A 15,487-nucleotide genomic window follows, 5' to 3' on the forward strand; every position below is an offset into this window, starting at 1 on the left:
TAGAGAAGGTGGAAGGGTTAAATTCCTTCACCCTCATCACTTCCACTGATATTTGATAAACACCTCTCAGTTCATAATACTTTTGCAATCAAGCAGGGGAGCTACCCAGGTGTCTATGGAGAGTTTTTGAATTCTTTTTGCCTATTCAGTGTAGTCTTCTCCTCTTCTATCCCACCAAAAATGGAGAAAGTGTTTTGAAGGTCAGGATTCTTCAGGTCTAGACTAGTATGGATGTATCCTGAATTCCTCTGAGCTAAGCCTGAGAAGCAAGAGTGGGTTCTATTGGGGAATACTTCCAAAAGGCAACGATTGATGCTTATGCACAGAAATTCTGACTTTTAGTAAAAGATGCTTGGATATAAATCAAGCAAGGCTGTCCTTGCCTTTATACAATATGCGGTAAATAGGATAAACCCTCAATTTTACTTATGCCCACCGACAGATCTTACAAGTAGAAATCAACCCATCTGAGTGATTGTGTTGATTCTTTCTCCCTCTTCTCTAGAGCCAGTATAACCTCTGAACCCAGCTTCAGAATTCTAGTGAAGATAGTGTCAAGTCTTTAAAAAAAAATTAACCCCCCACATGAGCTCCAATCCATAAATAAGAAACTCACCCTGGCTTGTATGGAGGTGATGATATTAACACAGGCTACATTTCTCTAGGTCACTGAATGTACCCGGCACTGCACCAAGGCCAGTAATAGACTCTGCCACATTTAATCTTTACGGATCTGTACGAGAGGTCTTATTTGTCCCAGTTTTCAGATGAACACCCCAAAGACCAAGGTCACACAGCAGAGACTCTCGGCTGGAGACTGCCTGCCCTCAGGCATCCTTTTAACAGAACTCTGAAGTCTGCAGGAGGGAGCTATTTTTCCTACCAGCCAGTTTAGAATCAAAGAGCATTGGTTTTGCCTTATTAGAGAACTAATTCATAATTAGTACTATGCCCACTCCTGGAGGATTTGACAGAAATAGAAGATATGGTTCTGACTCAAGATCCACCTCACTACATGACGTCAGAGCGACAGAGCTAAGACTGCAGTTGATGAGTATTGTGCAGACGGAGCACACTACCTCCTCGTTAGCTCTCTCCCCTGCACCCACTCTGCCCCACCTGTTCCTCCTCCCTTGCATGATCCATAGAATAGACTAATATGTGTTTACCCACTACAAATTGTTTGGACTGTGAAAAATGCATGATATAATTTTATATCTTTGAAGGCACACAGCTCTCAGAGCCTTCAAAGCTGAAAACCAGTCTGGTCTCACTGGAGCCAGTTAGACATTTGTATACAGAAGGCCAAGTGTAGCTTCTTGTCTACAGGAGAGAGAAAATGTGGATGAACTTTTGGAAGGCTTCCAAGTTTTTTGGCTATTCTATCTCTCTTGCAAAGCAATCTGGGTACATTAACTATAAATGAATGAGAAACATATGGATTAAATTTTATCTGTGATCACATATGAGTTTCAAGAATGATAAAGGATAAGGAATTCAGGATTTAAGGAGTCCAAAATACTTTGCAAGTAATTCAGGACATTGCAGGCAACATTTGACTGCCTTCCTCTATCCAAATTTGAGGAGTGTTTGGTAGGGTGACAGACCAGCTCAGTGCCCTCCCCGCCCACTCAAACTGCTAAGCCTCAGGAGGTATCTGTGGATAGGTTTTGTGCATATCTTGTTTTGCTGAGACTGAAATAAAGAGATTGGGTTTCTAGGAAGGGCAAACTCCAAGACTCTTAACCGTTTTGAAACCCCCAAATAGAGGAGAGGAAAATTTGGTAAGCCCGATCTTTATTAACCATGTCTTGCTTACAGACAATATTAGATGTGTTTTATATCCTATTATTGCCCTTAATGTTAGTGTCATTGTCCTGTTAATGGTAATGGTAGCCATGTCCTGCATATGTGTAGTGATGTAATTTACAAACAAGTACACATTACCTGTTAGTACACATTACAGATGTATTTATAGAGATGTACACTTACAACACATGCAGAGTATGTTACGACAAGCTACAATACAGGAATTACAGAGTTAAGTGAAGATGCAGCGGGAGTACCTAACTCAGCATTGTGGTAGAAGTCAGGGTTTATAGAAGGCTTTTCAGAGGAGATAACATTGAGTTCAGTGTTACACATGTTCTTTTGTTTCTTTGTTTATTTGTTTGTTTGTTTGTTTGTTTTTGAGACGGCGTCTCACCCTGTCGCCCAGGCTAGAGTGCAGTGGCACGATCTTGGCTTACTGCAACCTTTGCCTCCTGGGTTCAAGCGATTTTCCTGCCTCAGCCTCCCAAGTAGTTGGTATTATAGGCACGTGCCACCACTCCAAGCTAATTTTTGTATTTTTAGTAGAGCCAGGGTTTCACCATGTTGGCCGGGCTGGTCTTGAAACTCCTGTCTTCCAGTGAGCTGCCGGCCTCAGCCTCCCAAAGTGCTGGGTTATGCATGTTCTTAAAAGAATATGTATAAGTGGCTGGGTGCAGTGGCTCATGCCTGTAATCCCAGCACTTTGGGAGGCCGAGGCAGGCAGATCACTTGAGATCAGGAGTTCAAGAGTACCCTGGCCAACACTGGTGAAACCCCATCTCTACTAAAAATATAAAAATTAGCTGGGCGTGGTGGCAGGCGCCTGTAATCCCAGCTACTCGGGAGGCTGAGGCAGGAGAATCGTTTGAACCCAGGAGGCAGAGGTTGCAGTGAGCTGAGATCATGCCACTTCACTCCAGCTGGGAAATAGAGCAAGGCTCAATATATATATATATAAAATAACAAAAACAAAAAGAATATATATAAATTAGCCAGGGGATGGCGAGAGGGAGTGCCCTCTAATCAGAGAGAGGAGAATTTATGAACACTAAGAGTTGAGAAAGAAAACGGCACACGGGGAATTTCAGGTTGTTCTCTTAGTCTGGGGCCTCGCTTGTGACGGGCTTGGTGCAATAAAAAGTGATGGGGGCAGAGGACTGGGAAATGATAACATAAGGGATTTCATGAGACAAAAAGGTAAAAGCTAAATCAGACAGTCTCATGTGTCGTGACAAGCTTCTCAAGGACTTTAGTAAGGGAAATGATAGAATTAGATTTGTGTGTTAGAAAGATCATTGTGGTGGAGGTATGAAAGATTCTCTGAGTGAGGCTTAAGAGAGTACAGGGTGGAGGACACTATTTGAGTCAGGGAAATGAGTTTAATCCAGTTTCATCACCCTCGTAATAACCCAAGCAAGAAATGATGAAGGGCTGGACTAACGTGGTGGCAGTAGTTGGAAACAGGAAGACTTGTGTTTGAAAAATATTTGACAGAGCACCGTGACCTATTGTGGGGCAGATGAGAGCGATGAATGATCAGGAAGTCAAGAATGGTATGCTGAGACAGAGACACATCTGACGTGTCAAAAATATAACGTGCCATCCTTCATCCCAGAGCTACAGAACAAGGCATGTGGATTAGCCATCCAGGTCAAGGGTCCCATGTGGAGCTCACGAGCAAGGCCTGAGTGTGGGGTAAAAATTATCATTGCACAAGTAGGACTGGATGAGCTGACCCTAAGAGATGTAGGGAATGAGATGAACATAGGAGAGAATCCAGGAGGGAAGAGAAAGAAGAGCCTACCAAAGAGATGAAGCTAAAAATGAGTAGAGGCTGGACCTGCACCCAGCTCTTTGGACACCAGACTTTTCCACTGTCCCAAAAAGGAGTAGAATTTAGCCATCTGTGGCTTAACATGCCTTGAGAGCATACTGTGTCCTAGGATCTTTATATACATTACCCCATCTAGGACTTAGACACAGCTCTGTGATCAATGAGATGATCCCCATCAACAGATAAGGAAACTGAGTCTCAGGTCAGCAAATGACCTAACCAGAATTACCCAAGTTTGTCTGACTGCCAAGTCTGTGCTCATGTTACTAAATCATGTGTCTGCCTTTAAGATAAGATATGACTCCTCACTATTTCATGGGAGAGGCAGACATTAACAGCTATTTACAATTCAGTCTGAGAAATGCAGAAATAAAGGTGAGTGCTGAGAGCCCCCATTCATAAACAAAATTCTCTATGCTTTTTTTTTTTTTTCTTTTGGTACCGTGTGGTGATCTAGGAGTTGGCTGGATTGTGTACAAATGGTTTTTCTCTAGTAAGACGATAGCACAGTCCATTTGGAGGGAGAGATGAGCCACCACGGAAATACCCGGTCCCACACATGCCTGTGGCTCCCCTCTAAAATTCCCAACCTGGCCGGAGGCACTCAAAACAAAACCTCCTGTTCCCTCCCAGAACGACTGGCGCCTGGTGCCTGCCTCTTGCCCCTGCCAGAGGCTTAGGCCAGCCTCGGGGTGATGGCGTTGCAGGCAGGCAGAACAAACGGAGCTGGAGCAGCTCCCCACTCTGAGCCCAGTCATCTCTCCCAGAAGAGGTGTGAGCAGGCTTCTGGGCTTTGTCACCACAGGGAAACTCGGCTGACGGGCACATTGCCTTAGATGAAACTAAGCCAATGGCATGCACTCATTGAGCCAACTTGGGCATCGCCACAAAGAGAGGCAGGAGCACATGGAAAGAGGCTTCTAATCCCAGCTCCATCATTTCTGATGTTTATGATCCTGGGCAATTTGCTTACCCTCTTCATCCCTGTGTCTCCAGCTATAATATGGACTGACGGTGTTTGACTCTATAGACTGTCAGGGTAACTCTAAGTCTGAATGCAAATGTACACCTACAAGTCACTTGATACCTGGGTTATGTCCCAGCCCATACTGAATTCCAAGTCCCCCTAGATTGTAAACTTCAGGAGGACAGAGACTACATCACTTACTTACTGGCTGTGATGTCTGTCTTTCTACATCTTTTCATGTTTAAAACAGTAGTTTGAACTCAGTGTGTATCCAATAAATATTTACTGAATACTTAATCAGCTAATGTAAGATGTTTTACACAGTAGCCATTAAATACAACTCATGAAGTTGACAGAAAAACCCACAATAATCTTGGCCACAGGTTATGGAGCACAGCAAGTACTAAGGGTACTACCAACAGAACAAAGTGAGGACTTCAAGAAGCCCCAGGATTTAGCCCAAGACAATCCCATGAAGCCCAGGCCATGTGAGGGCAGAGTCTATGTTGAAATAGCTAGCTAAAGAGTTCTGATTGACCAGCTGGGCTGGAATGACTCAACTTCATGAAATCTTAGAAAACCCCAAAGACGAAAGAGATATTAAACATTTCTAGTTTAATCCATTGATTTTATAGCTGAGGAGAGCTAGTTATAGAGAGGGAAATAAGTCGGTGGTTCATAATTTGAATCCTGAAAGCCTTCCTGTTCTATTTACTAGCTATTTGACCTCCTGCAGCTTCTATTTCCTCATCTGTGAAGTAAGTATAATAGGACCTCTAATACTCATTGGGTTGTCATGAGTATTAAATGTGATAATATAGGTGAAGAGCCTAGAAGAGTCTGTAGCATATGATAAATGCAAATAACTCTTAGCAATGACTATTTTATTATTTCTATATGATTTATTATTATAATTATTAACTGATTTAAAGGCTCTTTTCAATGGTTTTTTTCCCAACCATAATTGTTTTAAAATTGGATTTTTGAGAATCAGTAGGATCTGTGGATGCAAAACTATACCCATCCTTCAAACCACGTGATCTTTTATTTAAAGTAAAATGCGGAACTCTATATGGAGCTCCCTGAAATCAAAATGTGTGCACAGCTTCGTGACTCTTAGCCTTGTCTACATAGCTGTTTCTGCCTGGGCTGCCCTTCCTCTCTGCCCAAGCAAGTATGTCCACCTCGTTCAAGGCCTTGCTTCAAGGTGGCCACCTCTGTGAAATGCTCACTCTTTTCCCAGGCAGTGAGTTATTCCTTCCTTTGGGCTCGTACTGCACTCCTCTGTTACCTTTTTATAGCGCTTGCCATGTTTTGTTGTTATTTTTTTTATTTCTACCTCGCTGCCCTGTCTGATTAGGAACTCCTTGAGGAAAGGAACTGTGCCACGTTATTATTATTAGTAGTAGTAGTAGTAATAGTAGTAGTAATATTTTGCCTTATTTTTATAGCCTTATTGAGCTCAGTGTCTGACATACAGTATACAACCAAATGTTTCTATTTGTTGTTTTTGAAGTTTTTATAATGATATTTATATCAGACACAAAGAGTACACCAAATGTCTAAGTACAGTTTAAACAAAATACCAAAATTAACACCAGTATTCCCACCACCAAGCCTATGAAAAAGAGTACTACCAATACCTTTTAAGTATAAGTTTTTAACTATATAAGTAAATAAATGTTACCTGTTTTCTTAGTTTTGCTTAGTGTTCTAGCTCTTTGAGGTAATTTCAAATCTTAATTTGAACACATCCTGTAATAAGCTATTTTTCCAAGTGTTAGCATCTGAAAATATAAGCTTTTCTTCTATATCATCTTCTACTCCATTATTAAGCATGTTGACTAAACTAAGACCAAGGACAAATCTAGAGACCCCCTTACATAGTTGTGATTACTGTTGCCTGTGGCTGTTCAGCCAGTCACCTGACTATTCCATCATACAAGCCTCATTTCAAGGAGAGCTAACATTTATTTGGTGTTTAACGTATAATAAACCATTTATATGTGACAGCTTAATCTTTACAAAAGTCTTCCAGCATTCATGCATTCCTCCCATTTTGGAGTTGAGGAAACTGAGGCTCAGAAAGGCTACCTTACTTAAGATCACCTGGCTGAGAATTGGGCAGAGTCAGGACTAGAATCACGATGGGCCTTTGTCCCGACCCATACTTTCTCTTCTGTTGTTCACTGGTGTATCAGGGAACACCTAATGAAAACTTTTTAGAAATGAAGATTCCCCAACCCACTTGTCATCAAGGCCAGAAGGTTATGTTCACTTTGAGTAAGTCTGTGTTGGCTCTAATGGCGCTTGCTTTCTGCTCTTCAAAACAGATGAAAGACTCAAGGAAGTAATGGTAGCCTAAAATTAAGACTATAATTTGGCAGAGACAAATATAGAGCCTGATGCCTGACTGCTTTCAGTTTTTGTAATACTGGGCATATTATTTAGCTCTCTGCCTCAGTTTACATATCTGTACAATAGGAATAATAACAGAATTTTCCCTTAGAATTACTGTGAAGATTAAGTGATTTAATACCTGTAATATGCTTAGAATCAGGCCTTTACTAAGTACACAGTAAGTCTCAGCTATTGTTGTTTCTGCCAAGAGTGCTGTTATTACTGGGAAGTCAGTGTCCTGCATGGACACCTGTCATCAATGTGGTGTGATGAGCTCCCCTTCTTTAGGGTCATGGAGCAGCCTCCAGGCCAAGACAGTCATCAGCATGGAAGGAGCTTTCACAAAAACATTTTTAAATATTTAGGTTTGTGGCAAAAGATTAAATGACACATAAATACACAAGTGTGCATTCTTTTTCTCTCTCCCAAAACAAACCAGGAATTCCTAGATTCTTCTAAGAACACAGGATTTGAAAGTGACTAGAAGTACTCTTTGTTTCCTTGCTTTACACAGGATGTCTGAGGAGAAGCATATGCTATTCCAGATGAGTGGCCACAAACAGAGGTCAACTCAAAACTTTCTCTCTGGACAGAGCCAAGCAAAATCATCCTCTGACATTTCGGAACAGCAAAGCCACAATCTTCTAATGAAGTCTTGCTGCAGCTGATGCAGTAACATCCCCAAATTGTGGGGCAGGGGATGGGAAGAAGGGAAGTGACGTGTATCCTTCCTAAGCAATTTATGCATACAAGTAAAGAGCATTATCATAGAGTTTGAGGTCAACATCTGCCTCAGTTCAAATCCCATTGTGGTCGTCCGTGTACTAACCATGGACAACTTACACAACCTCTCGGGGATTAATCTCTCAAATGGGGCCAGGAGTTCTGGAAGCAGGGGTGTGCAGGACACAGAATGAGATGATTTGGCTTTGGCTCTACCTGTACAACCCCTGGGTCCTAAGTGGTAATGAATATGAACTGCCTCACTCACCTCAAAGAAGCTCTGGGACTTAGGAAAGAAATTTCTAGAATTGGCACCTGATAAAATTTTCACTAGGCAAATAAAGGCAGAGTGGTGAAAATAAGTACCAGTTAGTATGCGCTCCTTGTGGCTGGAACATTCGCCATAGCTCACTCATGCATTCTTTCTCTCGTGCACGTACACACCACACACTCAAACTCACCCACCTGAATAATTTCCATGCATGTTTTAAATCTTAATTCATATACAGTTTCCTCAGAGAAGCACTCCCTGTCACCTAGACTGAATTAGGTACCTCGCTTGTGTGTTCTCTTAATACCTTTTGGCTTTCCCTCATTGATTCTCACAGTTGGTAATTATATATTTGTGTAATGATCTGATTGATGTTTGTCCTTACTTTTCTTATGAAAGCCTATCTTTTTTCTCCCTGAGGTTATTCTTTCTATTTTGATGTTAAAATGTTCCTTTTGAAAAATTGTCCTTATTTGACAAAATTTAAAGTTGACAATGTTATGCTGCTTTTGTTTTTTGCCTTCCTTCACCCCCTTCCCATTCTGGGGTTGGAAATCCTACTGATTCGAGGAATCTCTGGTTTAGTAAAGAGATAACCAGGGTAGCTGAGGTCAAGACAATTAAATAAGGTCTGTCCCCATGCTACAGTGCTGGTAATCACATCTGTATCCTCTGGGCCTAGCACATTACCAAGCACGTAGTAAGGGCTGAGTAACTATTTGTGAAATATATAAATGAATAGATTCTCTGCCCAGCCTCAAGACCTGCTGGAATACAACTTGTATGCCTAACTCCCTTGTCTTCCCTACCCTCTAGCTAAATATTTCTGTGACCATAAATGTGACTTCAGCATTCCTTACTGCTGAATAGATGAGAAGCATGTACCACTGCAGATGAGTGAACACATGGTCTATCCCCACCTGTTCTAGTTCATCTGTTTACATGCTTTCCTTACAGTTGAAGGGACTGCTATGGTCTGCTAAAAAAAAAAAAAAAAAAAAAAAAAGGCAGTATCTTGATTACTGAGAGTACCTGAGAGCACCTCTCTTACCCACATGGCTTTGTTCCGGCTCTTCCCTCTACCTGGAATGCCTGTTTTACTTTAGCAAAATCCTACTAGTCTTTTCAAACTTAGCTTGTGTTCCTTTCTTTTAAGAAGCCACCTCTGTACCATTCCACTTGTCAAAAATAAAATGAGAACAAGTTAGGGAAAATTTGAAAGTTTACTATCTTACAAAAAGTACAGATTGCCATCAGCAAGACTTCAAGTGGTAAGAAGCTCACCTTATGGCAGTTACAGTGCAGTTTATGAAACATTAAGGAGAAAGTATTTTGACCTTTGTAGTCATTGGCTGTTATGTGTTAACATTTTTTTTTTTTTCAGGGCAAACAGGACTGTTTAAACTGATTTGTCTATAGCTGATTGATTTAATTTTCCTGAATCATGCTGACAAGGACCTAAAGCTTACGTTTTAATTTCATCAAATCATGCTGACAGGGGGATAAAGCTTATGTTTTATGCTTTGTTTATAATGAGAGCTAGCAACTCAGGGAAATCAGAATGACTTAAGTTTTACTACTTGATTCTGGGCAGTTGGCCTTGGGGTACATATCTAAATGGTGGCCTCTATCTTTGTATAATCTTTAGCATATTCCTCACCTCCTGTGCCCATCCACAATATTTTGCATTTTGTCTTTACCATCTCATGAACCACACTATATTCTATTTGTCTATTTATTTGTATAGCTCCTCCACTAGATGGGAGCTTCTTGAAAGTAAGAACTCTGATTCATCTTTGTTTCCCCAGCACCCAATAGGGGGATGGGATTGCTAGTAGGTAGCAGTACATGTTTGTAAAAGGAAAGAAATATATCAGTTATTATTGTCCCCCAAATGCTAAGTTACAGACAAATACAAAACCTTAGTGACAAAGAACAGTAGACATTTATTTTTGCTCACTAGTTTGTTAGTTGACTAGGTGAGTCTGATGATCTGGGCTGGTCAATGCTGGTTACCTAGGAATATTTGCTGGTGTCGCCTGGGTTCTTTCATATATCTGGGAAATCACCTGAGACAACTGAACAGACTCAGCTCTGTTGCACATCTTCTGTCACCCAGCAGCCTTGTCAGGGCATATTCTTGTGGCCAAGTTTGAGGAGCGAAAGACAGAACAGAAGCACACAGTCCTTTTGAGACCTAGGCTTGGAAAACTGGCCCAGTCTCACAACTGCCTCATTCTCTTGGCAAAACAAGTCACAAGACTGGCATTGATTGAAGGGGTAGGGAGGTAGAGCCACATCTCAGTGTGAGAAGCTGCAAAGTCTCATTGCAAAGGGTGTTGACACAGGAAGGGTGGAAAATGGGGACCACTTTTGCAATCTCTGCCATAATGAGGGAGCCAACAGGGAAACACCTTATCAGTTTCTTTCCAAAATGATCATTTTTATTACCTTTACATTTAAATGAGTTTATCAGGAAAGTTTCTAAAAAAAAAAAAGGAGTCATGGCCTTTCTTGGGAGAGAGTGACTTCCCCACCATAAAAGGCATTCAGTAAGAAGCTGAATTCCATGGTCATAGAAATATTAGGAGGAGAACCCTTCCTCTACCCCTGAGAGTCAATGTGTTCACATATTTTCCATCTTTCTTTCCAGATCAGCAAAGACCCAATTTTTGTACCAGGCGTCTGGGGGCCTTATTTCTCAGCCATGGTACCTGGGTTCTGGCTGAATGAAGGTGGTCAGAGTGTTACTGGAAAATTGGTAAGTTGACACTTTCTCAATAGGGTCATGGATGTTTTTATGTCATTGACTAGTCCATTTTATCACATGACCCATATACCCAGCATCTGGAGGATTTGCAGACCCCTGAATCGGGGTTTACTTTCTCTTAGCGCACAGCTTAACATGTCGTACTCGTGCAGCTTGTGTTGCTCAAGGAAGAAGTGTTACAGCAGGCAGTGATGACCAGCCCTTCATCTCACCTGATCTTCCTTTACTTCAATCCATTTTTCTCAGAGTGATGAGAGTGGTATTCTACTCCATGAAAATGACATGTTACTCCCCAGCCCAAATCCTTCAGTTTTCCCCATAGCCGCTTGAGACATGGCTCAGATAATTTTCTGGCTACATTTTACAGTTCATGGTCTATCACCTCCAGTCCCACACATGTGCCTGTTATTTACACTAGATTGCCCTCCTCACAGCTTCTCCATGCCTCCTGTCATTGCACTTCTCTGTCCCTTTATACAGGCTACTTTCCCTGCTTGGGGAGTTCTTTACTATCTCAATAATTTTACTTGTCTTTTAAGATCCAACTCCAGCTCTTAGCACACTCTGTTATTCTTATTAGTCACTAATCCCCTTTTCTAGAACACTCTGAGCCCCTTAAAAACAAGGGCCATGCGGGACACAGTGGCTCATGCCTGTAATCTCAGCACTTTGGGAGGCTGGGGCGGGCAGATCACCTGAGGTCTGAAGTTCAAGGCCAGCCTGGCCAACATGTTGAAACCCCATCTCTACTAAAAATACAAAAATGAGCCGGGCTTGATGGTGGGCGCCTATAATCTCAGCTATTCAGATACTCTCCTAAGACAGGAGAATCACTTGGAATCTGGGAGGCACAGGTTACAGTGAGCTGAGATCGCACCACTGCACTGCAGCCTGGGCGACAAGAGCAAAACTCCATCTCAAAAAAAAAAAAAACTCCACAAAATAAAGACAAGTTCTCTTTGTATCCAGCTCAGTGCCAGGTTCATAGAAGGTACTTAATACAAACTTGTTGAATTATTAGGGCTGTCCAATAGGGGAGACAGAAGATTCATAAAAGTGAGATGAGTGCTGTAACAGAAGTACATGGGACAGAGTTGGCACAAAGCTAGTTTAGGAAACTCTTTACAGGGGAGAAGGCATTTGTGCTGAGCCCTAAGAGATAAATAAGGACAAACCAGGCAAAGAAGGGTACAGATAGTCACATTGGTAGGAAACTTGTATGGGAAGAAAGACGTGGAAGTGAAAAATAACAAGGCTAATTTGAGGGTAATGGCAAATAGTCCAGAAGTTCAGCTGTGGCACAAACTATTCTTAGAAGAATGGCTTACAATAAAAGTTAGAGAGCAGGGCAGAGACCACATCTCTGTAAAACATGCTAAGGAATTGAACTTCGTCTAGCAGACCACGGGGGAACCAGTGAAAGGTTAGAAGAGTGTGTGGACATATTCATATCTCAGTCATAAAAATCTCTGCTTAGAAGCCATGAGGATAAAGGCCTGAGGACACATAACCAGAGTCAGGGAGATTAGTTTTAGTAGATTAGTCAACAGACAAAAAGCCACAAGGACTTGAATGAGGACAGTAATAATGATGACTGGGAATTGAGGTCAAGAGATTGGCAGGCTTCTGAGAGATCAAATGTGGAATACAGAGAAAGTGAGACCTACGCTCAGTTACACACACTCACATTTACTGTTCAATTGAAAATATCTGCTTATGTTATGATCTAATTTGCCTACCAACTCTTCTAAATGTTCAGCCAATTAAAAATGATCTTATCCAAAGCTGGATGTGCATGCAAATAACTGTTAGTTTACATTTCTTAGTATAATGCTATTTTATACATGACTGCTTCAAATTCTCTTTCAAAGTAAATGGAAGCATAGGTGGGTAGATGGATTCAAAGAGCATGTTCTGTGCGATACTGTTGTGCCAGGCTACAGAAATGAATTAAATGAATTGGACCTCATCAGTCCCTGGTTTTAAGGAGCTCATACTTCGATGGGGAATCCCTGAGTATGAAATAAATCATGTTTGATTGGTCTCAGTAACCAATGCTAGAAAAGTTGAGAAGGAAGGCATCATCTATGGCTACAGTACAGTAGAAATGCAGACCACTTTATATTCTCCTATTTAAACTTGTGTGATGTACTTAGACAACTTATTTTATTTTACTTTAAGTTCCAGGATACAAGTGCAGAACCTGCAGGTTTGTTACATAGGAATATGTGTGCCATGGTGGTTTTCTGCACGTGTCAACCCATCATCTATGTTTTAAGCCCTCCATGCATTAGCTATGTGTCCTGAAGCTCTCCCTCCCCTTGCCCCCGACCCCCTGACTGACCCCAGTATGTGTTGTCCCCCTCTCTGTCCATGTGTTCTCATTGCTCAACTCCCATTTATGAGTGAGAACATGCAGTGTTTTGTTTTCTGTTCCTGTGTTAGTTTGCTGAGGATGTTGGCTTCCTGCTTCATCCGTGTCCCTGCAAAGGACATGATCTCATTCCTTTTGATGGCTGCATAGTATTCCATTGTGTGTATGTGCCACATTTTCTTTATCTAGTCTATCACTGATGGGCATTTGGGTTGATTCCATGTCTTTGCTATTGTAAATAGTGCTACAGAGTTCCAAGATGGCCAAATGGGAATAGCTTCAGTCTACAGCTCCCAGCGTGAGTGACACATAAGACGGGTGATTTCTGCATTTCCCACTGAGGTACCAGGTTCATCTCACTGGGGCTTGCCAGACAGTGGGTGCACCCAGGAAGCACAAGGGGTAAGGGATTTCCCTGTCCTAGCCAAGGAAAGCCATGACAGACGGTACCTGGAAAATCGGGACACTGCCACCCTAATATTGCACTTTTCCAGCGGTCTTAGCACACGGCACACCAGGAGATTATATCCCACTCCTGTTTCAGAGGGTCCCACGCCCACAGAGTGGGCTCACTGCTAGCACAGCAGTCTGAGAGCCAACTGCAAGGTGGCAGCGAGGCTGGGGAAGGGGCATCCATCATTGCTGAGTCTTGAGTAGGTAAACAAAACAGCTGAGAAACTCGAACTTGGTGGAGCCCACCGCAGCTCAAGGAGGCCTGCCTACCTCTGTAGACTCCACCTCTGGGGGCAGGGCATAGCTGAACAAAAGGCAGCAGAAACTTCTGTAGACTTAAACATCCCTGTCTGACAGCTTTGAAGAGAGTAGTGGTTCTCCCGGCATGGAGTTTGAGATCTGAGAACGGACAGACTGCCTCTTCAAGTGGGTCCCTGACCCCTGAGTAGCCTAACTTGGAGACACCTCCCAGTAGGGGCCAACTGACACCTCATACAGCCACGTGCCCCGCTGAGATGAAGCTTCCAGAGGAAGGATCTGGCAGCAACATTTCTGCAATACTTGCTGTTCTGCAGCCTCCACTGGTGATACTCAGGGTTTGGAGTGGACCTCCAGCGAACTCCAACAGACCTGCAGCTGAGGGTCCTGACTGTTAGAAGGAAAACTAACAAGCAGAAAGGACATCCACAACAAAACCCAATCTGTACATCACCATCATCAAAGACCAAAGGTAGATAAAACCACAAAGATGGGGAGAAACCAGAGCAGAAAAGCTGAAAATTCTAAAAATCAGAGCGCCTCTTCTCCTCCAAAGGAACACAGCTCCTCGCCAGCAACAGAACAAAGCCAGACAGAGAATAACTTTGATGAGTTGAGAGAAGAAGACTTCAGACGATCGTTAATAAAAGACTTCTCCGAGCTAAAGGAGGATGTTCAAACCCATCGAAAAGAAGCTAAAACTTTGAAAAAAGATTTGACAAATGGCTAACTAGAATACACAGTGCAGAGAAGACTTTAAATGACCTGATGGAGCTGAAAATGATGGCACAAGAACTATGTGATGCATGCGCAAGCTTCAGTAGCCAATTCAATCAAGTGGAAGAAAGGGTACCAGTGATTGAAGATCAAATGAATGAAATGAAGCCAGAAGAGAAATTTAGAGAAAAAAGAGTAAAAAGAAATGAACAAAGCCTCCAAAAAATATGGGACTATGTGAAAAGACCAAATCTACATCTGATTAGTGTACCTGAAAGTGACGGGGAGAATGGAACCACTTGGAAAACACTCTTCAGGGTATTATCCAGGAGAACTTCCCCAACCTAGCAAGGCAGGCCAACATTCAAATTCAGGAAATACAGAGAACACCACAAAGATACTCCTCGAGAAGAGCAACCCCAGGAGACATAATTGTCAGATTCACCAAAGTTGAAATGATGGAAAAAATATTAAGGGCAGCCAGAGAGAAAGGTCAGATTACCCACAAAGGGAAGCCCACCAGACTAACAGCGGATCTCTCGGCAGAAATGCTACCAGCCAGAAGACAGTAGGGACCAATATTCAACATTTTTAAAGAAAATACTTTTCAACCCAGAATTTCATATCCAGCCAAACTAAGCTTCATAAGTGAAGGAGAAATAAAGTCCTTTACAGACAAGCAAATGTTGAGAGATTTTGTCACCATCAGGCCTGCCTTACAAGAGCTCCTGAAGGAAGCACCAGATGTGGAAAGGAACAACCGGTACCAGCCACTGCAAAAACATGCCAAACTGTAAAGACAATCGATTCTAGTAACAAACTACATCAACTAACGAGCAAAATAACCAGCTAACATCATAATGACAGGATCAAATTCACACATAACAATATTAACCTTAAATGTAAAT

General features: G+C 42.1%; 1 protein-coding gene across 4 annotated transcripts in view; it reads left to right on the forward strand.

Annotated features, from left to right (window-relative positions):
- Positions 1-15,487, forward strand: part of FGGY (FGGY carbohydrate kinase domain containing) — a 469,171-nt gene that overhangs the window by 303,474 nt on the left and 150,210 nt on the right. For all 4 annotated transcript variants that reach the window (XM_011973864.1, XM_011973863.1, XM_011973865.1 and 1 more), the window contains one exon: positions 10,661-10,768. In XM_011973864.1, the coding sequence (XP_011829254.1) occupies positions 10,661-10,768 (108 nt within the window). The remainder of the gene's footprint in view (positions 1-10,660; positions 10,769-15,487) is intronic.

Source organism: Mandrillus leucophaeus, unplaced genomic scaffold (genome assembly GCF_000951045.1).
Source record: "Mandrillus leucophaeus isolate KB7577 unplaced genomic scaffold, Mleu.le_1.0 Scaffold14, whole genome shotgun sequence".
NCBI lineage: Eukaryota > Metazoa > Chordata > Mammalia > Primates > Cercopithecidae > Mandrillus > Mandrillus leucophaeus.